The sequence below is a fragment of the Zosterops lateralis genome (genome assembly GCF_965231275.1).
Source record: "Zosterops lateralis genome assembly, chromosome: 2".
Classification (NCBI taxonomy): Eukaryota; Metazoa; Chordata; class Aves; order Passeriformes; family Zosteropidae; genus Zosterops; species Zosterops lateralis.
Window position 1 is genome coordinate 60,509,905 of NC_139763.1, and position 20,866 is coordinate 60,530,770.

Below are 20,866 nucleotides of genomic sequence, written 5' to 3' on the forward strand. Positions count from 1 at the left end.
TATTGTCCTGTTATAGCTGATCATATTAGTTATTGCCAGTCTGTTGGCACTGCAAGAAGTATAAGCTCAGTTGCAGATCTTTCTGGAAGGTCCTTTTTCTCAACTGAAAGAAGGCCAAATTAATCCTGAATTGTATGGTAATAAGTTCCCTGATTGACTTGCAGAGCTACCAATTTAAAAAAAAAAAAAACCAACCAACCCAACCGAAGCCCCAAAGCTTCTGTTATTGAAGTGCTGGAAGCCAGAGAAAAATTGTCTGACAAAGTTTGCTGATAAGAACACACAAAAGAATGGAAAAGTAATTGCAGAATGGAGTAACCGAGTATAATTTTCCTGCTTTCTTCCTGTTACAACTTCTATCTATCTTTCTTAATATAGCTGAATAATGTTACAATTGTTGCTATATATACAGTGATAAAACCTACACCCTTCAGAAGAACATTTCATCACACTGCATCATTCCTGATTACAAAATAAATATGCAAATATAAATCAACCACAAGGCATAATTTAAATTGTAACAATGAGCTGGTTCTTCTCATGCAGAAGACAGTACAGAGCAGCTTTCCAGCAGAACCTGGTACAAGACAATGAAAAGAAGATGCCATGATCTGGCAAGTGAACCCAGCTGAGCAGAGCACCAATCCTGGTGTCACCCTGAGCACGGAGCATTCCTGAGTCAGGCCTACAACCCGTGCCTGCCTGTGCTCAGTGCCTGCCAGCACTGCTCCTGTGCAGGGCAAAACATCAGAGTCCTGTCAAAGCCCAGCCTGCCCTGCAGACATCTGGATCCCCTCAAGGCCAGGCAAAGGCAGACATTCCCTGAGACAGGAGCTGGATTCCAGAGCTACCTAGTTTGCTGAAATGCCTCTGCAGTATGAACTCGTTTTCTCTGCCAAGAGGCAGGGAGCTGCCTGTTATCTCATAAACTTAATTGAAAACTAGAGCACGTACTTCTACACGCCACTGCAGCACATGGGCCAGTCCCACCACAGGCTGACCCAAGAGTGCCTGAAAGAAATTTAACAGGCTTCTCTTTTAACATTCTGGCCCCTTCACTCCCTTTGTTTTTGTATATTTAGTCTAAAAAGATAAAGCATCATAATACAATTATTTCCAAGGGATTTAATTTAGGAAACTCACACAGTAAATGGAAAAAAAAATAGTATTCATGAGGCCAGGTTCTAGACTATGCTAGGAGAGCTCAGTTTTTTTTCACCTGGAGAGGAACATATCCTACCAACAAACAAAAAGTGCAAGATGTGGTATTTATTCTGCTCCACCACCACAATTCTGCACCTTTCCAGCTGCAATAGTGTCAAGAGAAGGACCAGCTTAACAAAGCCCAGCTGCCAAAGCAGAAGTGTGCACACAGAACTCCCAGCTGATGCTTTTCTGCTGGGCTGCTGCAATAAATTCAACCCACTTGCACCAAGATACAAAAAGAACAGTATCACACACTGAAAAACAGAGAAATAGATTTTAATCAACATATCATCTAACAAACACACCTGTTTTATTTGGCTACCAAACACAAAAATTCTGTTTTAATTCTACTTGAGATCTTCAGCCTCCTCCTTCTAAAGCCTGCAAATTTTCTAGATAATGGGTGACAGCCTCTACCTCTGCAAACTCCAGCAATCTGTTGATTAGCTTATCCAGTGCTTCTTTCCCACTTAGAATTTCCTATGAAAAAAGCAGACAAAAGCATTACTGACTGTCCTTCAGCATTATTCTGAAACACTAATTACTCAAATGAAAATGCACTTTGTCCACTTGGTCATCCTTGCAGGTCCCTCCCACATGAAAGCAGCAGTGGTGGACAGCAGCAGGACATCAGCTGCCTGCCTGTGCAAGGCACATGGATTCTGGCAGCAACAAAAGCAGCTACTGCCCTGCTTTCATGTAACCATGCACTTACATGAAAATTCCCTGCAAGAACCATCAAGGATGGTTCAAATTCATTCAAATACAGTTGTTCATGGCAAGAGTGAGGCTGTTTTGCAAGCAAAGCTCAAGTAACTTTCATTAGGCAGTTTATGATTCCAGTTTCACTCAAGAAAGATCCAAACACTAAGTAACAGACTAACAAAAGTCACTTTTATGCAATCATGGAACTGTTTTCTCCGCCATGGTACTCTGCATTCTATTAACTATGAACCATTCCATATTCAGTAGGCCCTGCATTCTCTGGAGTTACCCAGGACACCAGTGGGTACAGCTTGAAAAGTATTGCTCCTTATGCAACAGCACTTACAGCAAACTGGATACCTAAGCCAAAATATTAACTAAACTTTGTTTACAATAAATTTAATACAAAAAATTCCATTATTAAGGTTTTTTTCCCATTGTAAAACCCCCCAATAAACAGAATCATAGAATGGCCTGGGTTGGAAAGTACAGAAAAGATCACCCAGTTCCAACCCCCCTGCCATGGGCAGGAACACCTTTCACTAGAACAGATTGCTCAGAATTCCATCCAACCTGGCCTTGAACACTTCCAGAGATGAGGCATCCACAGCTTCACTGGGAAACCTGCTCCAGTAGCTCTCCATCCTCACAGTAAAGAAATTTTTCCTAATATCTAATCTAAATATACCCTATTTTAGTTTGAAGCCATTCCTCCTTGTCCTGTCACTACATGCTTTTGTAAAAATCTCCCTGTTTCTTGTAGGCTCCCTTTGAGTACTGGAAGGCTGCAATTAGTTACCCCAAAGGTGACTCTCTTACTCAGGTTTAACAATCAGTAAGATTCAAGCCATATGTAGATATTTACTCAGAAACAAGATATCAAATAATCTTAAAATGAAAACATTCAGTTTCAGTTTCTTTTAACTGTGGCCTGCTATGCAAACATAAGAGCTTTTCTGGTTCTTTACTCCAGCATTAGAAGAAGGAAAGATTAGCCTAACAAAAATAAAAGACGTCCTTCCTATCAGGCTTTTGGTTTGGATGTACTATGCTTCAAGAATCTCAAATGTCACTTGCCCAGTTTGGCCAAAGGACTCATGGATCTCATTGAGGATACGTGTTTGGTCATTTCCCACTCATATAGTAGGAGAAAAACACACAGAGAAGTAGGCAAGTGAGATACAGCCTGTGCCAGTAATCTCTATGACTACATGAAGGCAGGAAAAAAAGTTTAATCTTCCTAAATCTAGTGTTCTGTCAGAGCACAACTGGCTACTTGCTTCATATATATATATACACACGTATATCTTAAGTTGTTACTAAATTAATTTTTTCTTCTTATGGTAAATATAAGTCTCTAAATACTCTCATAAGCAACACTTACCTTGATATTGCGCGCATCATACGAGATCCTGTGGTCAGTGACTCTGTCCTGGGTGAAGTTGTAAGTACGAATTCTCTCTGACTGGGCTCTTGTTCCCAACTGCAACAAAGTAGGGAAAAAAAAATCTGTTGGGTTCTAAAAGAAACCAAATTCTTCTCTAGAACAGGACACTTAAACTGTAATGGATCAGCCTGTTCCAACTACCAACCTGGTACTTGCTGGCTTGGCACAAGGGATTTTTTAAAATATTGTGGCATTACTGAACTGTGTTGTGATTCTGTATCACAGACCAAGTTTCTGCATCCTCCAGTACATTTCTGTTCCACCTCTGTAGCTGAAAGAGCCACGTAACTCTCAAAGGTCGCGTAAGGTACTAAAGTCCTTACTTCAAAAAATATACAAATGGGGTTTTCTGGGGGGGAGGGATTGTAGCTTCCACACCAAATAAGGAAAATGGGCTCCATTAATAACAGAAGCAGCACAGTCAATGTGTGGCTATCAGAAATTAGCACCAAAAGAGACCTGGATTAAGAGTAAGGAGTTAAGTTACCCTCTAGTGGTCAAGTGTGAGAGTGCAAACAGCAATTCTAACTTTCGAAGCAGAAACCCAAACGTAGCACTGTTGGCTTTAAACACTTCACTAAACACTGTGGTCTCCGCTAAAATGGAGAATTAAATGCTAAAAAAATGCTTGGAGAAATAAATGGGTGTCTGTTTCAGTGGGCTTTGGTGAAAATTTCATCTGCACTCAACGTGTGTATTTTAGAAAGCGGAATTTCTTGAATAAGTTCTGAAACATTAGGAAAGATAATTTACTTTTGCCTGATTGTCCACACTAGTCACATAAATCTAAATCTTATAAATCCTTTATGCGGCTTTGAAGGCTCTCAAACTGGAATTAATAACAAAAGAGAAATGGCTCACTGCTTACAATGATGGGGTTAATAATCTGCAGGGATGATACATTTAAATGCAACTTGAAATAAGTGATTAAATAGCTGAGCTAGAAAACTGGAGTACTAGTAATTCTCTGATTCTGAAGCATTTATTTTCCAATAGATCACTGTTGAAGTTTGAACCACAAATGGGAAAGTACTCAAAGAATGGGAAAATAACTACAGGACATTTCCAATGAAAAGCACACTTTGCAGGCTGCCTTGAGGTAACTCTTCCAGAAGCTGTTTCTTCCTCAAAAGGTTACCTAAATTGTATCAAAAAAGCTGCTATTTAATTGCATAGTGGCAGGATTGTTTATTTACTTGCTTCTCTCAAAAGCTCTGTACGCCTTAAAATACTCTCCTTTAGAAACTTCTGAGAACTCCTGATCCTAGTTTTCATTGAATGTAACTTTTTACTGATGCCTAATTCGTGTAACTTTGGCTTTAACGGGGGCATTCAGTACACGTTGTTGAATTTTCCCTTTTGAAAAATTTCAGCCAGTCTTCTGACTTCTTTCCAGCCACAGCTGATGTCTCTTTTCATTGCCTGGGAAGTCTACAATAGCATTGAACTGGGGTAAAGTAAAGGCAGACTTACCAATTTAAAGTACAAGATTCTCCTCCCCTGTAAACACTCCTAGTTAGACACACACTCTTCACTTGCTCTGCCCCCAAAGAGATCAGAAACAAATCCACAACACAATACCCTCTCCAGATGTCAGGCACCACTCGTCCTCACCTGCAGTTTCCTGGCACTCTGCTCTTGGCTGAGCTGCTTTTCAATGACCTGCTGGTAGAGCTTAGCTCTCAGTGTCCGCAGAGCTATTTCCTTGTTCAGCTGCTGTGACCGCTCCTGCTGGCACTCCACTGCCAGTCCTTTACAGAGGCAACCAAGAGCCCATTATAACAGAGAACAAACAAGATGAATTAATTCTAACACATTAGGCAAATGAAACCTACTGGAGTGCTGGTTTGTAGGGCCTTTCAGCTGGAGGATAAAAAGTCATTTTAACACACTGGCCAGAACCATTAGTGCGTTTTTAAACTTGTCACAGCTGCACCAGGGGGCTTTGTTCTCTGCTACAAAAAAGTCAGGGATATTTTAAAATTTCATGAAGCAAACAAGTTTCTGACATTGCCTCTAGAAACTCGGTTCACTCCAGTTAGCTGTCATATGTTAAACATGCAATTTGAACAGTCTACAACAGCATGTTTAAAAGAATGCAATGCAAGTTTTTAAAATCTTAGTCCAGATACACTCTTGGAGACTGGAAAATTCATTACTCTAGACGAAAGGAGTGCCTGTCCAACACTGCTGAGTCTTAAACTTAATCATGAAAAATGAGATGAGATGAAACAAAGGTCTTTAAAAGAAATGTATAACTTCTTATTTGATTTCTGAAAGAAAAAGATATAGGGAACAGCTGTTCTCAGGTCACTACTGGTATTTCCCATGCCTAAAGTGATTCTGCATCTGTACAGAGAGAAGCACACTCACAATCAGAAGATTGTTTTCAATAAAACAAATATCAAAAAAGACAAGAGTGGTCCGGTCTACACAGTACCTTCCCATCAATATACACTTTCCTTTCTATCCAACATGTGATAGCATTATCTAGTATTCAATGAAAATCTTCAAGCCTTCTTTTTAATCAGTAATGTAACTACACAGATCCCAGCTAGGCTAAGCATGCCTTTGCTTGCCAGGGGCCATTACTGCTGAAGGTACAGAGCACACAGCGCAAATTATTTACATCTTCTACCCCATCCCTCCATTTGTTTTCCATCCTCCAAAGACAGTGTATGCAAGAAGCACTCCTCTGAAGACAAAACTGGCATAATCACTATTAAAATGTGCCCCTGGTACACAGCCCCTTTCTCACATTGCCTGGCTACAGGAGAGATAGAACCAGAAAGGGCTACTTCTCTTTTTTTGGTATAAGGCCCAGCCCTGCAAGAGGCAATCTGCAGGATCACAAGCTTCCTTTTCAAGATACAGATTCAGTGTGATTAAAAGTACAAAGCACAGCCAGACTTACCTGTAGGAAGGTGCACAATCCTCACAGCACTATCAGTTTTGTTAACGTGTTGCCCTCCTGCTCCTTTGGCTCTGAATGTATCTATACGCAAATCTTTGGGATCCACTTTAACATCGACCTAGAATCAAAGAAAATTACTACTTTCTGCTCATTCTAAAAATATTTGGATGTCAGTGACACTCAGCATTAATAAGAAATCAATTTGCAAAAAATTGCTCCTTTACAACTGTTCCTAAGTAACAGTCGCAATCATTATAATTTAAAAAATGCAGTGTCAAATATCCCCATAAGGCAAATGATGTCTTCAAGAGTTCACTAAGTTTTTCAAACTCTTACTCCAGATCCTTCACAAAACAAGGTATGCGTGTGCGTGAAACAAAACAAAATCACTGTTTTGCAAAATCACTAGCTTTGGCAGAGAGACAAAGAAATAAGCAAATATTTTAAAACCACCTCTAAACAGCAGTGCAAGGATCTTCTTCATGAGTCAAGACTGAATGATTCTTGCAACGGTACTTAGAATCATCTGAGGAGAAAACAGATATATCCAGATCCATTCAAGTAAGGATTGCTACACTTGAAAAAGGAGTCCATGATGACCTTGATCATAGTTTGAGCTCAGTGAATGGGAAAGGAACATTCAGATCTGATCAATGTTGCAAGGAAAGCATTACAAAGAAGCAGGAGAAGGGGCAGGAAAAGTCTACAGGATCTGGTTTTGTTTATTTTTGGTGTAAATTGGTGGTCTAATTGGTGGTCAACTGTCAGTATCAGTGAGATCTCAGAGAGACTAGCCAACACACTCATTCACATTCAAAGGAGACTGTCCTTGATTTACCAGAGGAAGACACCAATAATTTAAACGAAACAAAAAAAAAACAAAAAACCAAAAGGATGTACAGAATCACGTTACTATGCAACACTGAGTATTTTCTTGGATATATTCTGTGTCTTAGTACATGATGTAATTTAAAATTGGCTTACTCATAGCAGTGAGCCTTGTCAGTGTTGGGGCTGGAACCCTTAATGAAACCATCACTTACATGCCATTTCAGGCAACAGCAAATCTCTGCAAAGTTGCTTCTGATGATCCATTTATACATGTAAGGTACAGAGCCAAGGGCTATCACCTCCCAGAGTCAGAGCATTTGCAGTTCAGTTGCTGGGACTTGCACAAAGCACTTGGTTATCAGTGAAATCCTGAAAACAGTCACATGCCTTTAAATAACACCTACTCCAATGCCAAAATGGGTGAGCAAGGGCTCAGCACCACCCTACCATGCCAGTGAACAGTTTACCTCCTCTGGCTGAGGGAGGACAATGACTGACATTGTCCCAGTGTGAATACGCTGCATTCTTGATGACAGGCCTGTCTCAGGGATTCGCTGCACTCGGTGAGTCCCTCCTTCATATTTCAGATGCCTGTAAACATTCTCTCCTGAAATATGAGCAGCAGCATGATGCAAGCCTCCTGCAGAGACAAAGAGTGTGTGACAAATACAGCAGAGAAACACTGCTTTCAATTTCATTGTCTTGGTGGAATCTCTGAAGAGCTGCTGTACCTATCTCAGCCGGCGTATAGTTCACAATGTCAAAGGTCCAGTGCTTGTAGTCAGCATAGTTTTGGTACATCTCAAACATTTCTTTAGTGAACTGTTGGCAGATGTCCCCTAAAAATTAAAAGGCATTACCACATAAACAGCAGTTTTTAGCTTTAGCTGCAACTCTAACCCCAGTCATTAGGCAGATTAATGCTCATCTTTAGAAAGTATTATTTTATGCCAATAAAATATAAAAAAAGCATTAAGAGTAACCCATAAGAGGTTTTATGGAGTTGGATGGAGGTTGGAAGTAATCTTCACTGTAGGGGCTTTGCTGACCTCCAGTTGTTCTGCCAGCTGTTACTTCTAATATGACAGGACTTCCATCATATTTTTCCTTTGGCACTAGAAGCTGGAAAAGCTGAAAAAAAATAAAGAATTCTATTATCTCCTTCATGACCCTGGATCTTCTCTTAATCAAATTTACAGCCAGCCTGCACAATTGCCACAGCCTGAGCACATACAACCACTGACCTCCTTTGGCAAGCTAGTTAAGTAGGACTAAAAACTGTCCAAGTTTTGCAAGTCAGCGTGGAAATGCAGCATGCTAGTGCATCCACATGAAAGCCAGCTGAAAATCCAGTCCTGCCAAGTGAGGTGCCAGGTCACCCACCCCAGCCCCAGCTGCCTATGAAGACAAAGTCATTAGCTAACCCAACCAATCCTTACATTCATCTTATTTTTCAGAAAGTCACATTTCATATTATTTCAGTGTGAATACAGAAATAAGCTCAAACACAGTGGTCTCCACTGAATTGTTTCAACCTCTTTGCTTATATTTCCCCCACTCATGGGGTGCTGTCAGCTGAAGAGAAAATGAAGGACTGTAAGTTCCAATCAGAAATACTTCAAGAGTGCAGGCTCCACTGCCACAAACAGTTACAGGATGTCATGTCATGTCTCAGTAGCACAGACTCACCACTTTTTTAATCCCCTTCAGCATTTGCAGACAGACAAGCAAGCAAGAGAAATGACTCAATTAATCATCTTCTAAGACACAATTGTCACTAAGAAGCTTACTAATAATTAATGTTGCCACTTCTTTTCAGGGAGAATACAGAAGCTGGACTTCTGTTTCATTAAACTCAAGTGTCAGAATCTATTGGTAAGATCATAAAGGAAAGGTTTTCTGACATCTTTATTTACAAAGCTGTAAAATTTTACCTCAGGCTCACCTTTCTGCACAACATGTTCATTTTTTTATCCAGGCTTTCCTTCTCTTCTAAGGCAAGTTGTAGAAGTTGTTTCTCATCTCTGCTGTCTAGCTCTAAATTCCAACAGGAATAGGTGTTAGCCAACCTCACCTAGAGCAAATTATAACACAGTTGTCCAAAGACATGCATCGTAGCATAGAAAAGCTTGTAATGTTCTGCCAGCATGAAATACTCAAATAAGAGCAGCCCAAGCTAGGATGCACATTGCTAACTCAATGATCATACTTTGCAGGTGTGCTAGAAGGAGCAGCAGATATTTTACCATTTTACCTGTGATTAGACTGCCCCTTCCCACATTTTAGAGCTTACTAACAAACTATGACACATTCCCAGGTAAAGCTCACAGAAGCTCCAAGCCTTTTCTGCTATGGAGGCTCCAGCTTACAGTAACAAAAAAATGCTGATCAGTTAGCAATAGATTACACACTAAGTAGAAACTTGGAAAACAGTTGGAGTCAAGTGGAAAACTTGGTGCTCCTGAAACAGGGAACCCCCTCTCCTTTTCATCTTTCTTTCCACTTTTCTACTCACCAGAAAGTGAAACAATTCAACACACTGAAATTAAAAAAGCAAGTCTGGTTGAATAAATGTATGCCAAGTTGATTAACTAGATCCAAATTACAACTGGACAATTACCAACACAAATGAGGAGGGAATGGTTGAAGCCAGCTTTGAGCAGCTGGGAAGAAGAGTGAGGGGAAAAAAGAGGAGGTGAAAACCCTCTGCCTTGTGGCCAGCACAGAAACCACAGGTTTGTCTCAGATGCAGCAAAAAACGGGACTCTCAATTGCTTCTAGTTGGTCCAAAAAGTATGTTTATTGATCAGTTAGATAAACAGTATCAAATTAACCACTGTCAACAGTGCTGAGAGATGGTCTGGTGGTGACCAACGAGCTTAAGGCTCAAAGAATTGGTATCCCATTCCTACCTCCCTGCAAAATAGAATTCACTTAACCTACCTTGTGATTCACATCACTAGAGGGAAACTGGTTAACATTTTTCTGCTTCACTGAGTGTTGCAGTATAAAATCCTACATCAATTGTCAAGAATTCAGGTACTAGAGAGAAGAGGGTCAGTCAGGGACCTAAATGGAAAACAGTGAAGAGCCAAATGAAGGGGACATCTGTGTTTTAACTTGGCCACAGGATAAACGATACAGACAGAATAATTTGGCTCTATTTAATTAATTTATTTGTTGTAATATTTTACCATTCTTTTTCTTTCTTTCAACTACAACTCACTCCATCCCTCCACATCATAATTTATGGAATTAGGAAAATTCTTCATTATATTCATTTGATCCAAAACCAGCCTTTCTAATTTGAAATATGAATTTTCCAGAGTTTTCTTAATATTTTTAAATTTTTTCAAGAACATTTCTTTTTCAGCATTAAATTTTTGTACCTTGTCTCCTTCACTCTTTCTCCTCTTTTCTCCAGTGAAGAGAATTAGAGCAGATTGAGGATTAAAATATTTTAAATAATGATTTTTTTTTTCAAAAGCACAAACATCTATTTATTTTTAAAACTAAAGTATACAAATGTTTTCTACCTGTGCTAAATAAGTTACATTTACATCTTTATTTCAGTATGGCTCTTCCTGTTTTGTCCACACCCCTTGGCTATCTCTGAAAAGCACCATGAACTTTTGTCCTCCTCCATTTATGCTGCTGGGTACCGATTTCTCCTGTCTTTTGATTTTCCCCTCCTTCACTGCTTTAATGTAAAGCTCATTCTCTCCAAGCCACTGCTTCCCTCTCTTGGCTTAATACTTACCACTGTAGCAGAATGGATGCCATTTTTTCCTTCCTACTGTGTGCACCTCCTCACACTCGTAACAATGCGAGGATTTTTTCCCCAAATGTTGCACCATTACTTATTTTGTAAATTCTTTTATTTATTCCCTGTGTACTTTCTTATTCCTAAATGGTACAAAAAACAGTGAGAATTTTAAATTCTTTTTTACCCCAATTTCTACTGTAGCAGACAGTATAAAAACAGCAGCTTCTTAAACAACCACCATTTTATTATTCCTTAAAGGACTCCCCAAATATTTTCGAAGAAATATTAGCTTTTGCCATTTAAATTGGAAGCTGACAACTCAGAGCCTAATGAAAGTTCATGTCATTTGCTCAATAAATATCACTGAACTGGTCAGATGGAATCTCATTTTAAATAACACGGCTGAGGTCTGCATCTATCAAAGGTTTTAGACTCGCTAATTTTTTTTCTTCAGTTCAAACTGCTCTCAGTTCAACCAAAAAATAACCTCAAAATGAACGCTTCCCAACTATTTCTGTTAGATGGATATCCCTGAGCTTCCAGTCAATCTCTACTCTCCCAAAATTACCATATTAAGACCTCAAACTAAAGTGAGGTGAGATGAAAGACAGAAGGATGTGCCTGGATGCAGAAAGCCCTCACAGCACACAAGCTCCTGGGAGCAGGGAGGACCGGGGAGTGTTCCAGGGCTGGCTGAACTTACTCACAAGTTTCCTCAAAGGCTGGGCAATGAAATTTATCACAACCACAGCTGCTGTTCTGAAGCAAGCAAGTAGATGTGTTTTCCTTTACCTGTGCACATCGCTTCTAACTCCTGAGCTTCTCTTTCAGCCTCTTTGATTTCTTGAAACGCAGCTGCAATGGGGGACAGATCAGCACATCTTCTCCTCAGGGTTCTTTGCTCAAAGTCATTTAATGAGTCTGCACTTAACTGATGACTAACCTGCTGGTACTCCTTGCTTAGAGTCTCCAGATACTTCTGCACAGCCTCATGCTTCCACAAAGCTTGAGAATTCTGATGGTTTTTCCTGTGCCGACTGTTAAAAGACAGAGTGAATTGAGCTGTGTCCAAAAAAGGCTTTGGCCTCCAAAATCCATGGTTGTGCAGTCTCACTATGCAGCCTATCTTCTTTGCAACAGGAGGGAGAAGACAGCTGTCAAGTTGGCTGTGACAGCAGCAATTGGCAAGCAGGCTCTTGAAAAGACAGACCTTTTGGAAAGGTTTCATTTTGTTTCTTATTTTTCCACCACCTGGAATTAAAAGTACATAGTACATTGGCCAGTGCTATTATCTAGAAAAAGAAAGCATTCTATTAAAAAAACCCCACAACAAACAAACGCAAGGATAGTATTAAGCCCATATCCTGGTTTGATTACACCAACACAAATGCAACTGTCACAGACAAAACTATTCCTGTTTTAGTCCCTGTTTAAACCAGAACCTCTTATCACCACCCCTGTACTGACTGAGGGTTGGAAAAAGTCTTTTCTCTCACCTCCTCAAACAGTTTATTTATGCTACAGAAAAGCTCCTGTGACTGAGGTTGTACAGACAAGAGCTTCATTTTGCCATATGTCTCATTGGAAAAATCCAACCCTTTCATGCCTTACTGATGAAAGAAAAATGTTGCTGAGAAGATAAATCAATACTAGAGGTAAAGCATTCTATATAGAGAATGTAAGAAATGTCCAGAATTATGTGCCAAATTATATCCACTATCATAAAAGGAGGACATTAGTAGATGGCCATACAACAGGCAATAGGACTGCAATGCAAAATTACAGAAAATCACTCACTCATATATGAAGAAGACAGGAGAACTGCTTTATGTGCTTTATGTCCCCTCTATACTCCTTACTGTGATTTATTTACACTTAAGCAAGATAATATTTTCCATCCGAAAAGTGAGTAAGAAGCAGGGGCTCTGAAACAGAACCCCTGTATTTTCTGAGAAATTTGGCCTACAGTTTTACAGGACCCAGGCTCCCCTTAGCATTACTGCTGCTCTGTGAGAGATCATTTCCTCTCTTCACTTCATATCATCAACACTGCAAACTATGTTACTATTGTGCTCTAAAATTTTATATTGGAGTGCAAGGCTCTGCCAGGAAGACTAAATTGAGCACATTTATTCTAGGACTACACACACAGAAAAGATTTAACACACAAAGAAGCATTCTTAGTAACCCTGCCAGTGCCACAGTCCCATCTGCCCACTGATTTTTACAAAAAAGTGGATTCTGAGAAAATAAGAGCATGAACCTCTTTGCAACAAAATCTGGAAACACATGTTTCAGTTTCCTGACACAATTATTTTCTACTCACCAGTGACAAGACCTTCTGTGCATCTTCATGCATTTTATTAACAAATTACTGTGACACTCTAACTATCAACTCACCCATTATTCTCACCTATTTACTTTCATCCATTTATCGACAATGAAGAAAGAGCAATAAGCAGTAAAACCAGAAGTACTGCTTCTTGTCTGAATGCTTGCTTTACTACCTACAGAAGGAGGCAAGAACCTTTATTCTACTTCCGTACCTTCCCCAGATACCCCAGCCAGCAGGTGTTATCAAATCCACTGCAGCCATTTCAAGACTGCTTTAACGTACAAAAAGCAAATTATACCCCTCCTGGATTGCTATAGTGACTAAAACCAGCTGCAGAGGGATCCTGTTCCCTTCACCAGAACACAGCAAAAGGCAAAAATCAGGTTCATCCTCTATGATCCTGGATTTATGCATGAGTGGACTCAGTTCTAAAAGACCTAATTCTGCTGATGAATATGGACTTGCTCCAGATCAGCATGGGCCGCTGTTTTTTGGCTAACTGCTGACCATCATCAACTCAAATTTAAAATATTATTGTTATATTTTAATTAATTCATTAAACATATTAATAACAACCATCTAGCTAATTTTTACTGGTGTAGTTAAGAAGCAATGTACTCAAATAACAACAATTTTGTTGTATTGTTTTGCCTGAGCTCTCAGAAAAAAAAAAAAGTAATAAAATGACAGACCATCAAGGAGATCAGAAGTCTCAAAATCACTTTGCTATGCTAAATAAAAAAGGTATCTCCTTTTCAGAGAGAGTTTGCCACACCACATTTGCATAAAAATAAACAGACATATAACTTGCACAGAACTACGAGCAGTAGATAACCTATTAAATGATCTTCAAACCAGATTTTAATAACTTTTTAGCGTGATTAAAGCTACCTCTCATGCACATCAAAAACCAGTAAGTGGAAGCAACAACAGTAATAATAATTTTAAAAAATAATAATTTCAAGACAGGAAAGAGCTCTCAATCTTGCGAACTCTTTCAGCTAACAGCCGAAGATGCTACCGGCGCGCACACGGCAGGAGGAGGTTCTCCAGCGCGCACCGAGTGGATCGGGAACTGCTGGAGGCCGCGCCCCGGGAGCGCCGCACATGCACACAAACCTCCGCCTCCACCGCCCCGAGCAGAGCCCCGACAGCCGCCCCCGGAGCGCCCGGGCGGCCCGGACAGCTGGGGGGCTCACGGGCACGGGGAGGGGCAGGAGCGGGCAGGGGGAGGCAGGGAGAGGCAGGGGGAGGCAAGGGAAGGCAAGGGGAGGCAGGGGGAGGCAGGGGAGGCGGCAGCAGCCCCGGCATGGCGGGGCCCCGGCACTGACCGTGCGCAGGCCCCGGCCCGCGGGAGGCAGACGGGAAGTGCGGCGGGCGCAGGCCCGGTCCCAGCATGCCCGCGGGAAAACGCGCTTCCCGTCCCCCCGCCTCCGCCCTCCCCATCTGCTTAGCAAAAATTAATTTCACAGAAATCTGAGTAAAATAACATTAAGCTCCACTTTGTGTCGAAACTCACTATTCAATTTAAAATGAATGATTACTATGCTCCTAAAGGCAAACAAAATATTAATAAACATTTTCCATTATGATTATTACTATGGTAGTTAGCTGCAGCTTCCTCATAAAGTATGTTTTAAAACATACTATGTATGTGAACATTTTAAAAGCTGTTATTAAACATTATACCACTACCTCTTTAATTAAAAATTTTAAAATACTTATGCAATTTTTTTAATATACCTGTAATCACCAAATACCTTTCTTCCCAGCTGTCATGCTACAAAATATACATAAAAAAAAAAAAAAAAAAAAAAAAAAAAAGTGAAACTTTTGTATTTGGCACGTAAAACATCACTGGGATTTGGTGTGGTAGATATTCCAAAAGACTGAAAATGGGACCAATCAATGGGTAGGATTTGGATCAAACCTCAGCACCTGACTGACAATTAACCACTTTTTTAGACTTGAGGAGACCTTCTGGCTTTGCTCCACCTGTGGGGACACGGAGACAAGCAGACAGATGGAAAACCACTTCCAGAGAACAGGACCCACCCTGCAGCTGGTCCAGTCTTCAAAAGGGCCACAGCAAACAGCACCCTGAAACCTTCCTCAGGCCTGAGCCCAGGATGATGTGCCATTAGAGATGCCATGAGCCAGACACCATCCCCATTGTACCCCACTCTTCTTCCACTATGACTTCTGGGACTCGGTGAAATGGAATAATAAAATTATACTTGCATCGGTACTCTAAATATGCAACTTGATACTTAAAAGTATTGGGAAGGTACTCTCTGGGAGGACAACCAAGAGCCTAATAACCTGAAACTGCAAGTAGACCTCGTGCTCCAAAATTGGCTTTAAGAGGGTAGGCCAAGGAAAATCAAATCAGCTTCTACTTCAGCCAGTAATGGTTCTTGCATTAAATCCTCTGATTAAACATGATCATGTTCAGTTTTTATTATGCCTTGTGGGTGAATGTTTTAACTTAAGTGTGAAAACAGAGCCTGTAACACAGTCCTGCTCCCTCCCTGCCAGGCAGCCCAGACAAGGGCTGGACTCTGTGCAGGCAGCAAGGCTGCCAGGGACCATCCACCACAGGACCTGTCCGTGCATCTCATAGTCAAAACATGTAGGATACACACTTTCCCTAAGTTTATCGTGTGCTTTTAGACTGCACTATGGGAACTGAGTATGAAGGATGTGAAATCTGTGCTTCAACTCCTCTTATATTTGTTTTGATGCCTTAAAACCTGCATGGCTGAAGCAGCAGCTGCTGATGTGGCTGGTGAGGATCAGGAGTGATGGGGCATGGGCTGTTTGGGGCAGGGTGCCACCACCTTCGTCAGCAGCCCACAGTGACATTGGGTGCAGAAGGGAAGAGTGACAGCAGGAAGACAGCTGGGCTCCCAGGCTGGGGATAGATATGGTGGTCCTGTACTTGAAAACCTGGCACTCTTAACCTGCCAATTTAGAAACTGAGGCAAAGGGATGGCTCATCAGACAGAACAGGCTCCAGGCCCTACAAGGTGCTTGTCTTGAAGGCAGGTCCATACCCACATAGGGGCCCTAACTGGGTTTAGTGGTGTGCGAGCATAGCCCTGCAACTTTACAGGAGCAAAGGGACACACGCCACAAAAATAGCAAACTTGTTACAATGCATGTAACACTTCAATATCCTTCCCCCATTTCAGCCCAAACAGTTCAGACTTCTGAAATCTTTCTGTTTGAAGGAAAAAATGGTGACAGAATCATACGGGTCTTGAATACAGCCCTGTTTATTAACAAAGCCTGCAGAGAGAGCTTTGTTTTGCCCCAGCACAGTGGGATTAAATGACAAGAAGTTTTCTTGACTGCGGTCCCAAACCTCACTTTCAGTTGGAGCTCTGCCTTCCCACAAAGCTCATTTCTTTGTTTATTCTCTCCCAGCTAGCCTACAAACGTTTCTTTTATTGCCTCCCTGCTTTCCTTTTCTTGCTGCTTTTAACACAGACTTTTAATATGGACACATCTAGATGCAAATTGAACCCCTGCCTCTTATTTGCAATTTGCCTGCTTTCAGACAGCATTCTTTCCAGCGTTTGGACTATCAGGTTCCAGTCAAGAACAGCCTTATTGCTTCAGATCAAAGGTCCACCTAGTACAATACTTGTCTGACCATTCTCCACGATGTATCTGTTTATCATTCAACCCAACCAGAGGCATAACGTGTCTTTTTGCTACGACAGAAACTAGGGTTCATAGAGTCAAGGCTGCAGCTAGTTGTTAAAGGTGCTGAAGACATGCCATGGTGCAAACAGGCTCTGAAAATGATGCTGCAGGGCAAAGCCAAGGCTGCCATCCCTGTCAGTAATACTCCTGCTTTGTAAAAATCAGACACCCAATACAGCACTACTACAGCATACAGCAGAAAGAGTGAATTGGGTACTGCTGTGGAATGCTCACATACTGTGATCAGTGACCCTGCTGACTGGCATCACTAGAAGCACGCCAGATCAAAAAAGTGAGAAATAAACACAATAGAGAATATTCCTTATGATAAACTATACATCTAGACAGATTAACAAAACACTACAGAAACCAACAACCATTCACAAAAAGTGTCCATAAGCTGATGGCTCAGCTATAAAGAACTATAGGAAAGCATATTCTTTGTTCTCATCTTTGCTATTTTCATCTCAGGAGGCTTCCTAAACATACCACTTTTTTTTTTTTTCTTTTTTTTTTTCTTTTTCTCCCTCCCCTTAATTAGTAGCCCTCAAGTTAAGCTGAAATCCAGGTTACTCTCTTTCAAGAAATTGTCTACTCTCTTATTCGGTCTGTTAGCTGGAAAGGAAAGCAGCTCTCACGTAGTCAGCTTCAGCAAGGCTTGTGTCAAGTCAAGGACACGCTGTTTGGGATCTTCAGCCTCATAGCCATCTACTTACCGAGTGCCAAATAAAAAATATTAAGCACACAAATTTTCTAACTCACTCTTTTGAGTTACTGTTCTGCACACACTGGCTTTACTTGGGGATATCCATCCTGTCCATCATCTGCGACTGTGGGTGGGTAACCACATTATTACAGAACTGAGATACTTTCAAATAAATGCCAAAACATCATTAATATTTTTAAAGGTTAATTATGTAAACAGAGATTTTAATTGCAGTCGCCTAGTTTATTTTCCCTGTAAGACAGTCTTTTTAATTGGTTGTAATCTTGACAGTTTGACCAATTTTCCTTCTAAGTAATGCTCTGGGCCACGTAGTTTTAGTTTTCGTGGTTGTTGGTGGTTTTGGTTTGTTTTTAAGAATGATTTTTGGAATAACGAGGAAAAAAAAGAATAGACCTTAGGCTTCTTTGGGTGAAGGAGCCAAGCGGTGAATAAACGCGGCCGTCGCACGGTGGTGTCGGCAAGTTTTACATAACCAGCTGCTGAGAATGCCTGACTGCGCCGGGAGCCGGCCCCGCTGCTCCCGGCCCAGCCCGGCCCAGCCCGGCCGCCAACTTTGCTCTTGTTTCCTTAAATACCAGCCCGGGCCCCGCAGAGCCTCCCCGGGCCCCGCCGCCGGCAAGGGCTGCGCTCCTCCCACCGCCGCCTCCCTGCCGGCCTGGCGGGAGCCTGGCTCACCAAAGCGGCCCTCGGAGCGCTTCATCCGCCGCTCCGGGAATCGCCGGGGAACCACGGGGGGAATCCTCGCTGCCTGCCGGGGCCGGGCGGGCGGAGGGGCGCCGTGCGGGGGAGCGGCGCTGCGCCTGCGCCGAGGGGCCCGGCGGCCATTTTGCAGCGTCAGGCGGGCGGCGAGGCGCCGCGGCAGCTGCGCACAGGGCCCGGAGCCGGCGGGGAGGGCGGGCGGGCGGCGCAGGGCCATGAGTTAAAGAGCCGCCGCCGCCGCCCCGCCGAGTTCGGGCTTGTCCTCCCCGGCGTTCCCCCCTCCTCCCGTCCCTCGTGCCGACGGCCGCCCCTCCCGGGCCGCCCCCGCCCGCCGTGCCCGTGCCAGGGCCGCCCGCGCCATGCCGTCCGTGCCGCTGCCGCCCAAGGAGAGCAACCTCTTCAAGCGGATCCTGGTGAGCCACGGCCCCGCTCCTCTCTCCTCCTCCCGCCGCCGATCCTCCCTCCTCCTCCTCCCTGTCGCACGCCGGCCTCGCTCGGTGTCCCCGGGGTCACTTGGCCGGAGTTGGCCCCGGCTGAGCGCGCAGGGATGCGGGGCCGCGCTCGCCCGGGGGAGCCGGGCTGCCCTCGCCCCCTCGCCCCGCTTCGTCCCCGCTTCCTTCCTTCCTTTGTCTGCGGCCCGCCGAGCAGGCCGAGCTGCTGTCGGGGCCAGGAAGGGCTGTGTGGCCCCGGCCGGGCGAGGGCGGGAAGGAGGAGGGAGCCCGGCCGCTCCCGGGGCCGCCGAGCGCCTTTCCCCGCCCGCCGCGGGGACTCGGGGCCAGCCCGGTGCGCCCCCCGCTCCCTCCCCTCCCGTGTGCGCCCCCCGCTCCCTCCGCTCCCCTCCCGTGTGCGCCCCCCGCTCCCCGCAGAGACCTCGGGGCACGGTGCGGGCGCAGCAGGGTCTGCTGTTGCTCGCTCGATTCCCATCTCTGCTTCATCTCCAGCGAGAGCGTCGGTTTTGGTGCAGGGACCGGGTTAAAAGTAGTTCGCTCGCTCAGCAGTTTTGAGCGTAGTTGAAAACGTGCGGTGGATTGAAGTCTCCCGCTTCTGTGCGTCCTTTGGAGGACTTGTCTCGACTCCTTTGTGCTGGGCGGATTCCGCTCTTTCAGGCTTAATGGTGTAAAGGACGTTTAGTGTTTGTGGGATAACTTTGAAGAAGGACTCGCTTTAGCTGTGAGTCTCTAACTCAATCACTGTATACTTTATCATGCTAACACTTTATGGAAAGAAAAAGCCCCACTTCTCTTTCCCGAGACAAGAAAACACCACACTCCACTTTCCATGAACTCGCCAGTGTGATAGTAATGGAATTCCAGCCTCAACAGAATTGAGGTGTTTTGTGTCAGTTTGCCATTCTGCAGGCAGAGGACGACTGTGCAGCACACCAAGTAATCCTGCTGTCGGGCACAGATTTCTCTGGTTCTTCATGAATTGGTGAGGTAGTTTCAGTACTCAGTGGCTCAGAGGCAGACATTTGGGCCTCAGGAAGCTGAGCTCGGTGTGTGTAAGCTCCTGTGCTCTGTATGGAGCCGGTGTGTCTCAGCAGGTGCTTCAGAGCTCTTTTCTTTTGGCGGCTTTGTGTAGTAGGCAGGTTTAAAAAAAAAAAAAAAAGGTTCTTAATGGTGATTTGTTGCTTACTGCATGCTTATGGTATGCATCTTAGTAAGTCATTCTAGCACTCCTCTTTCTCTCTGCTAAAAATAAGCGACTAATATTAGAACAGTTAAGTGATTATTCTTACTAGCAGCAGACAAGTTCACAGTAGCAGCCACTTCTAAAGTTTTTTTGATTGGATTATAGAATGGCTTTTCTGGAGATCATATTTTAGACGGTTTTTTAAAAATATTAAACAGTGAGTAAAAGTGTTGAAATTAGTGCTTAGGCAAGGAGGAGAGATAGATAAAACTTCTGTGAAGTTCATAGAGAAATTTACTTGCTTTCTAAAACTTTCAGAAGCCTTTAACTGGCCGTGTAGTGGCCAGTTGCAAAGTGTTGATCACAAAATTACTGGCTTGTCTTTTCATATAGTGTCACTTCTCGAAACTTAATTTCTTACAGTTTTTTTCTGGCTAGCTCAGACTCTTTCATGGTACACTTCTTTCTGCAATACTAATACTGGCTTACTACAAATGGAACCCTTTGGTTGCTTGGCATGTCTCAGAGTATTATAGAGTATAGCTTGTGGTGCTAAAGGCTCTTTAATCAAACCAGCTTTTGCTTACTTTGGCACTGCTGGAATATTTAAAATGCCCACAGCATCCGTAGTAATTTCAAAAACTGGGGGCAGGGGTTGTGTGGGAGCTGCATAATAAGACCCTACAAGTATGTAGTGATTTAATCACTTGGAACAGATGCAAGGAAATTGTATTAATATATTAAGACTTCAGTATTTTTATGAATGCTCTGGAGAGAATTAGCAGTTTTGAAAGGGGAAACTCATTTGGAGATCATGATAAATCCTTCTCAGTGACCTGGTGTGTGTATGTAACATATGAGACAGGTTCTGAACAAGATGCCCACATAACAGC

The 20,866-nt window shown here is 42.9% G+C and overlaps 2 protein-coding genes across 11 annotated transcripts in view; one reads left to right on the forward strand and one right to left on the reverse strand.

The window, feature by feature from the left end:
* Positions 1-1,437: 1,437 nt before the first annotated feature.
* On the reverse strand, positions 1,438-19,297 carry MTRF1 (mitochondrial translation release factor 1; the record flags this gene model as incomplete). 9 transcript variants are annotated; one of them, XM_083884941.1, is made up of 11 exons in its annotated part: positions 1,438-1,686; positions 3,296-3,394; positions 4,973-5,109; positions 6,273-6,390; positions 7,571-7,743; positions 7,835-7,942; positions 8,153-8,234; positions 9,049-9,140; positions 11,662-12,120; positions 13,283-13,376; positions 18,737-18,787. In XM_083884941.1, the coding sequence occupies 9 exons, from the start codon at positions 12,095-12,097 to the stop codon at positions 1,567-1,569; spliced, it is 1,365 nt and encodes a 454-aa protein (XP_083741067.1). In that variant the 3' UTR covers positions 1,438-1,566. The 9 variants fall into 9 exon arrangements, with proteins under 9 accessions (XP_083741067.1, XP_083741068.1, XP_083741073.1 ...); XM_083884942.1 differs by lacking the exon at positions 18,737-18,787 and adding an exon at positions 18,036-18,255; XM_083884947.1 differs by lacking the exon at positions 18,737-18,787 and adding an exon at positions 14,536-14,577 and having other exon boundaries at positions 9,049-9,177; positions 11,813-12,120.
* The window catches only part of NAA16 (N-alpha-acetyltransferase 16, NatA auxiliary subunit), a 61,566-nt gene continuing 59,299 nt past the window's right edge, over positions 18,600-20,866 (forward strand). Inside the window, exon 1 of one of the 2 annotated variants that reach the window (XR_014592730.1) lies at positions 18,600-18,754. Coding sequence is in view for 1 of the 2 variants with exons in the window: in XM_083884938.1 (XP_083741064.1) it covers positions 18,701-18,754 (54 nt within the window). In the remaining variant the exon portion in view is untranslated. The remainder of the gene's footprint in view (positions 18,755-20,866) is intronic. The other variant, XM_083884938.1, reaches the window with a different exon arrangement.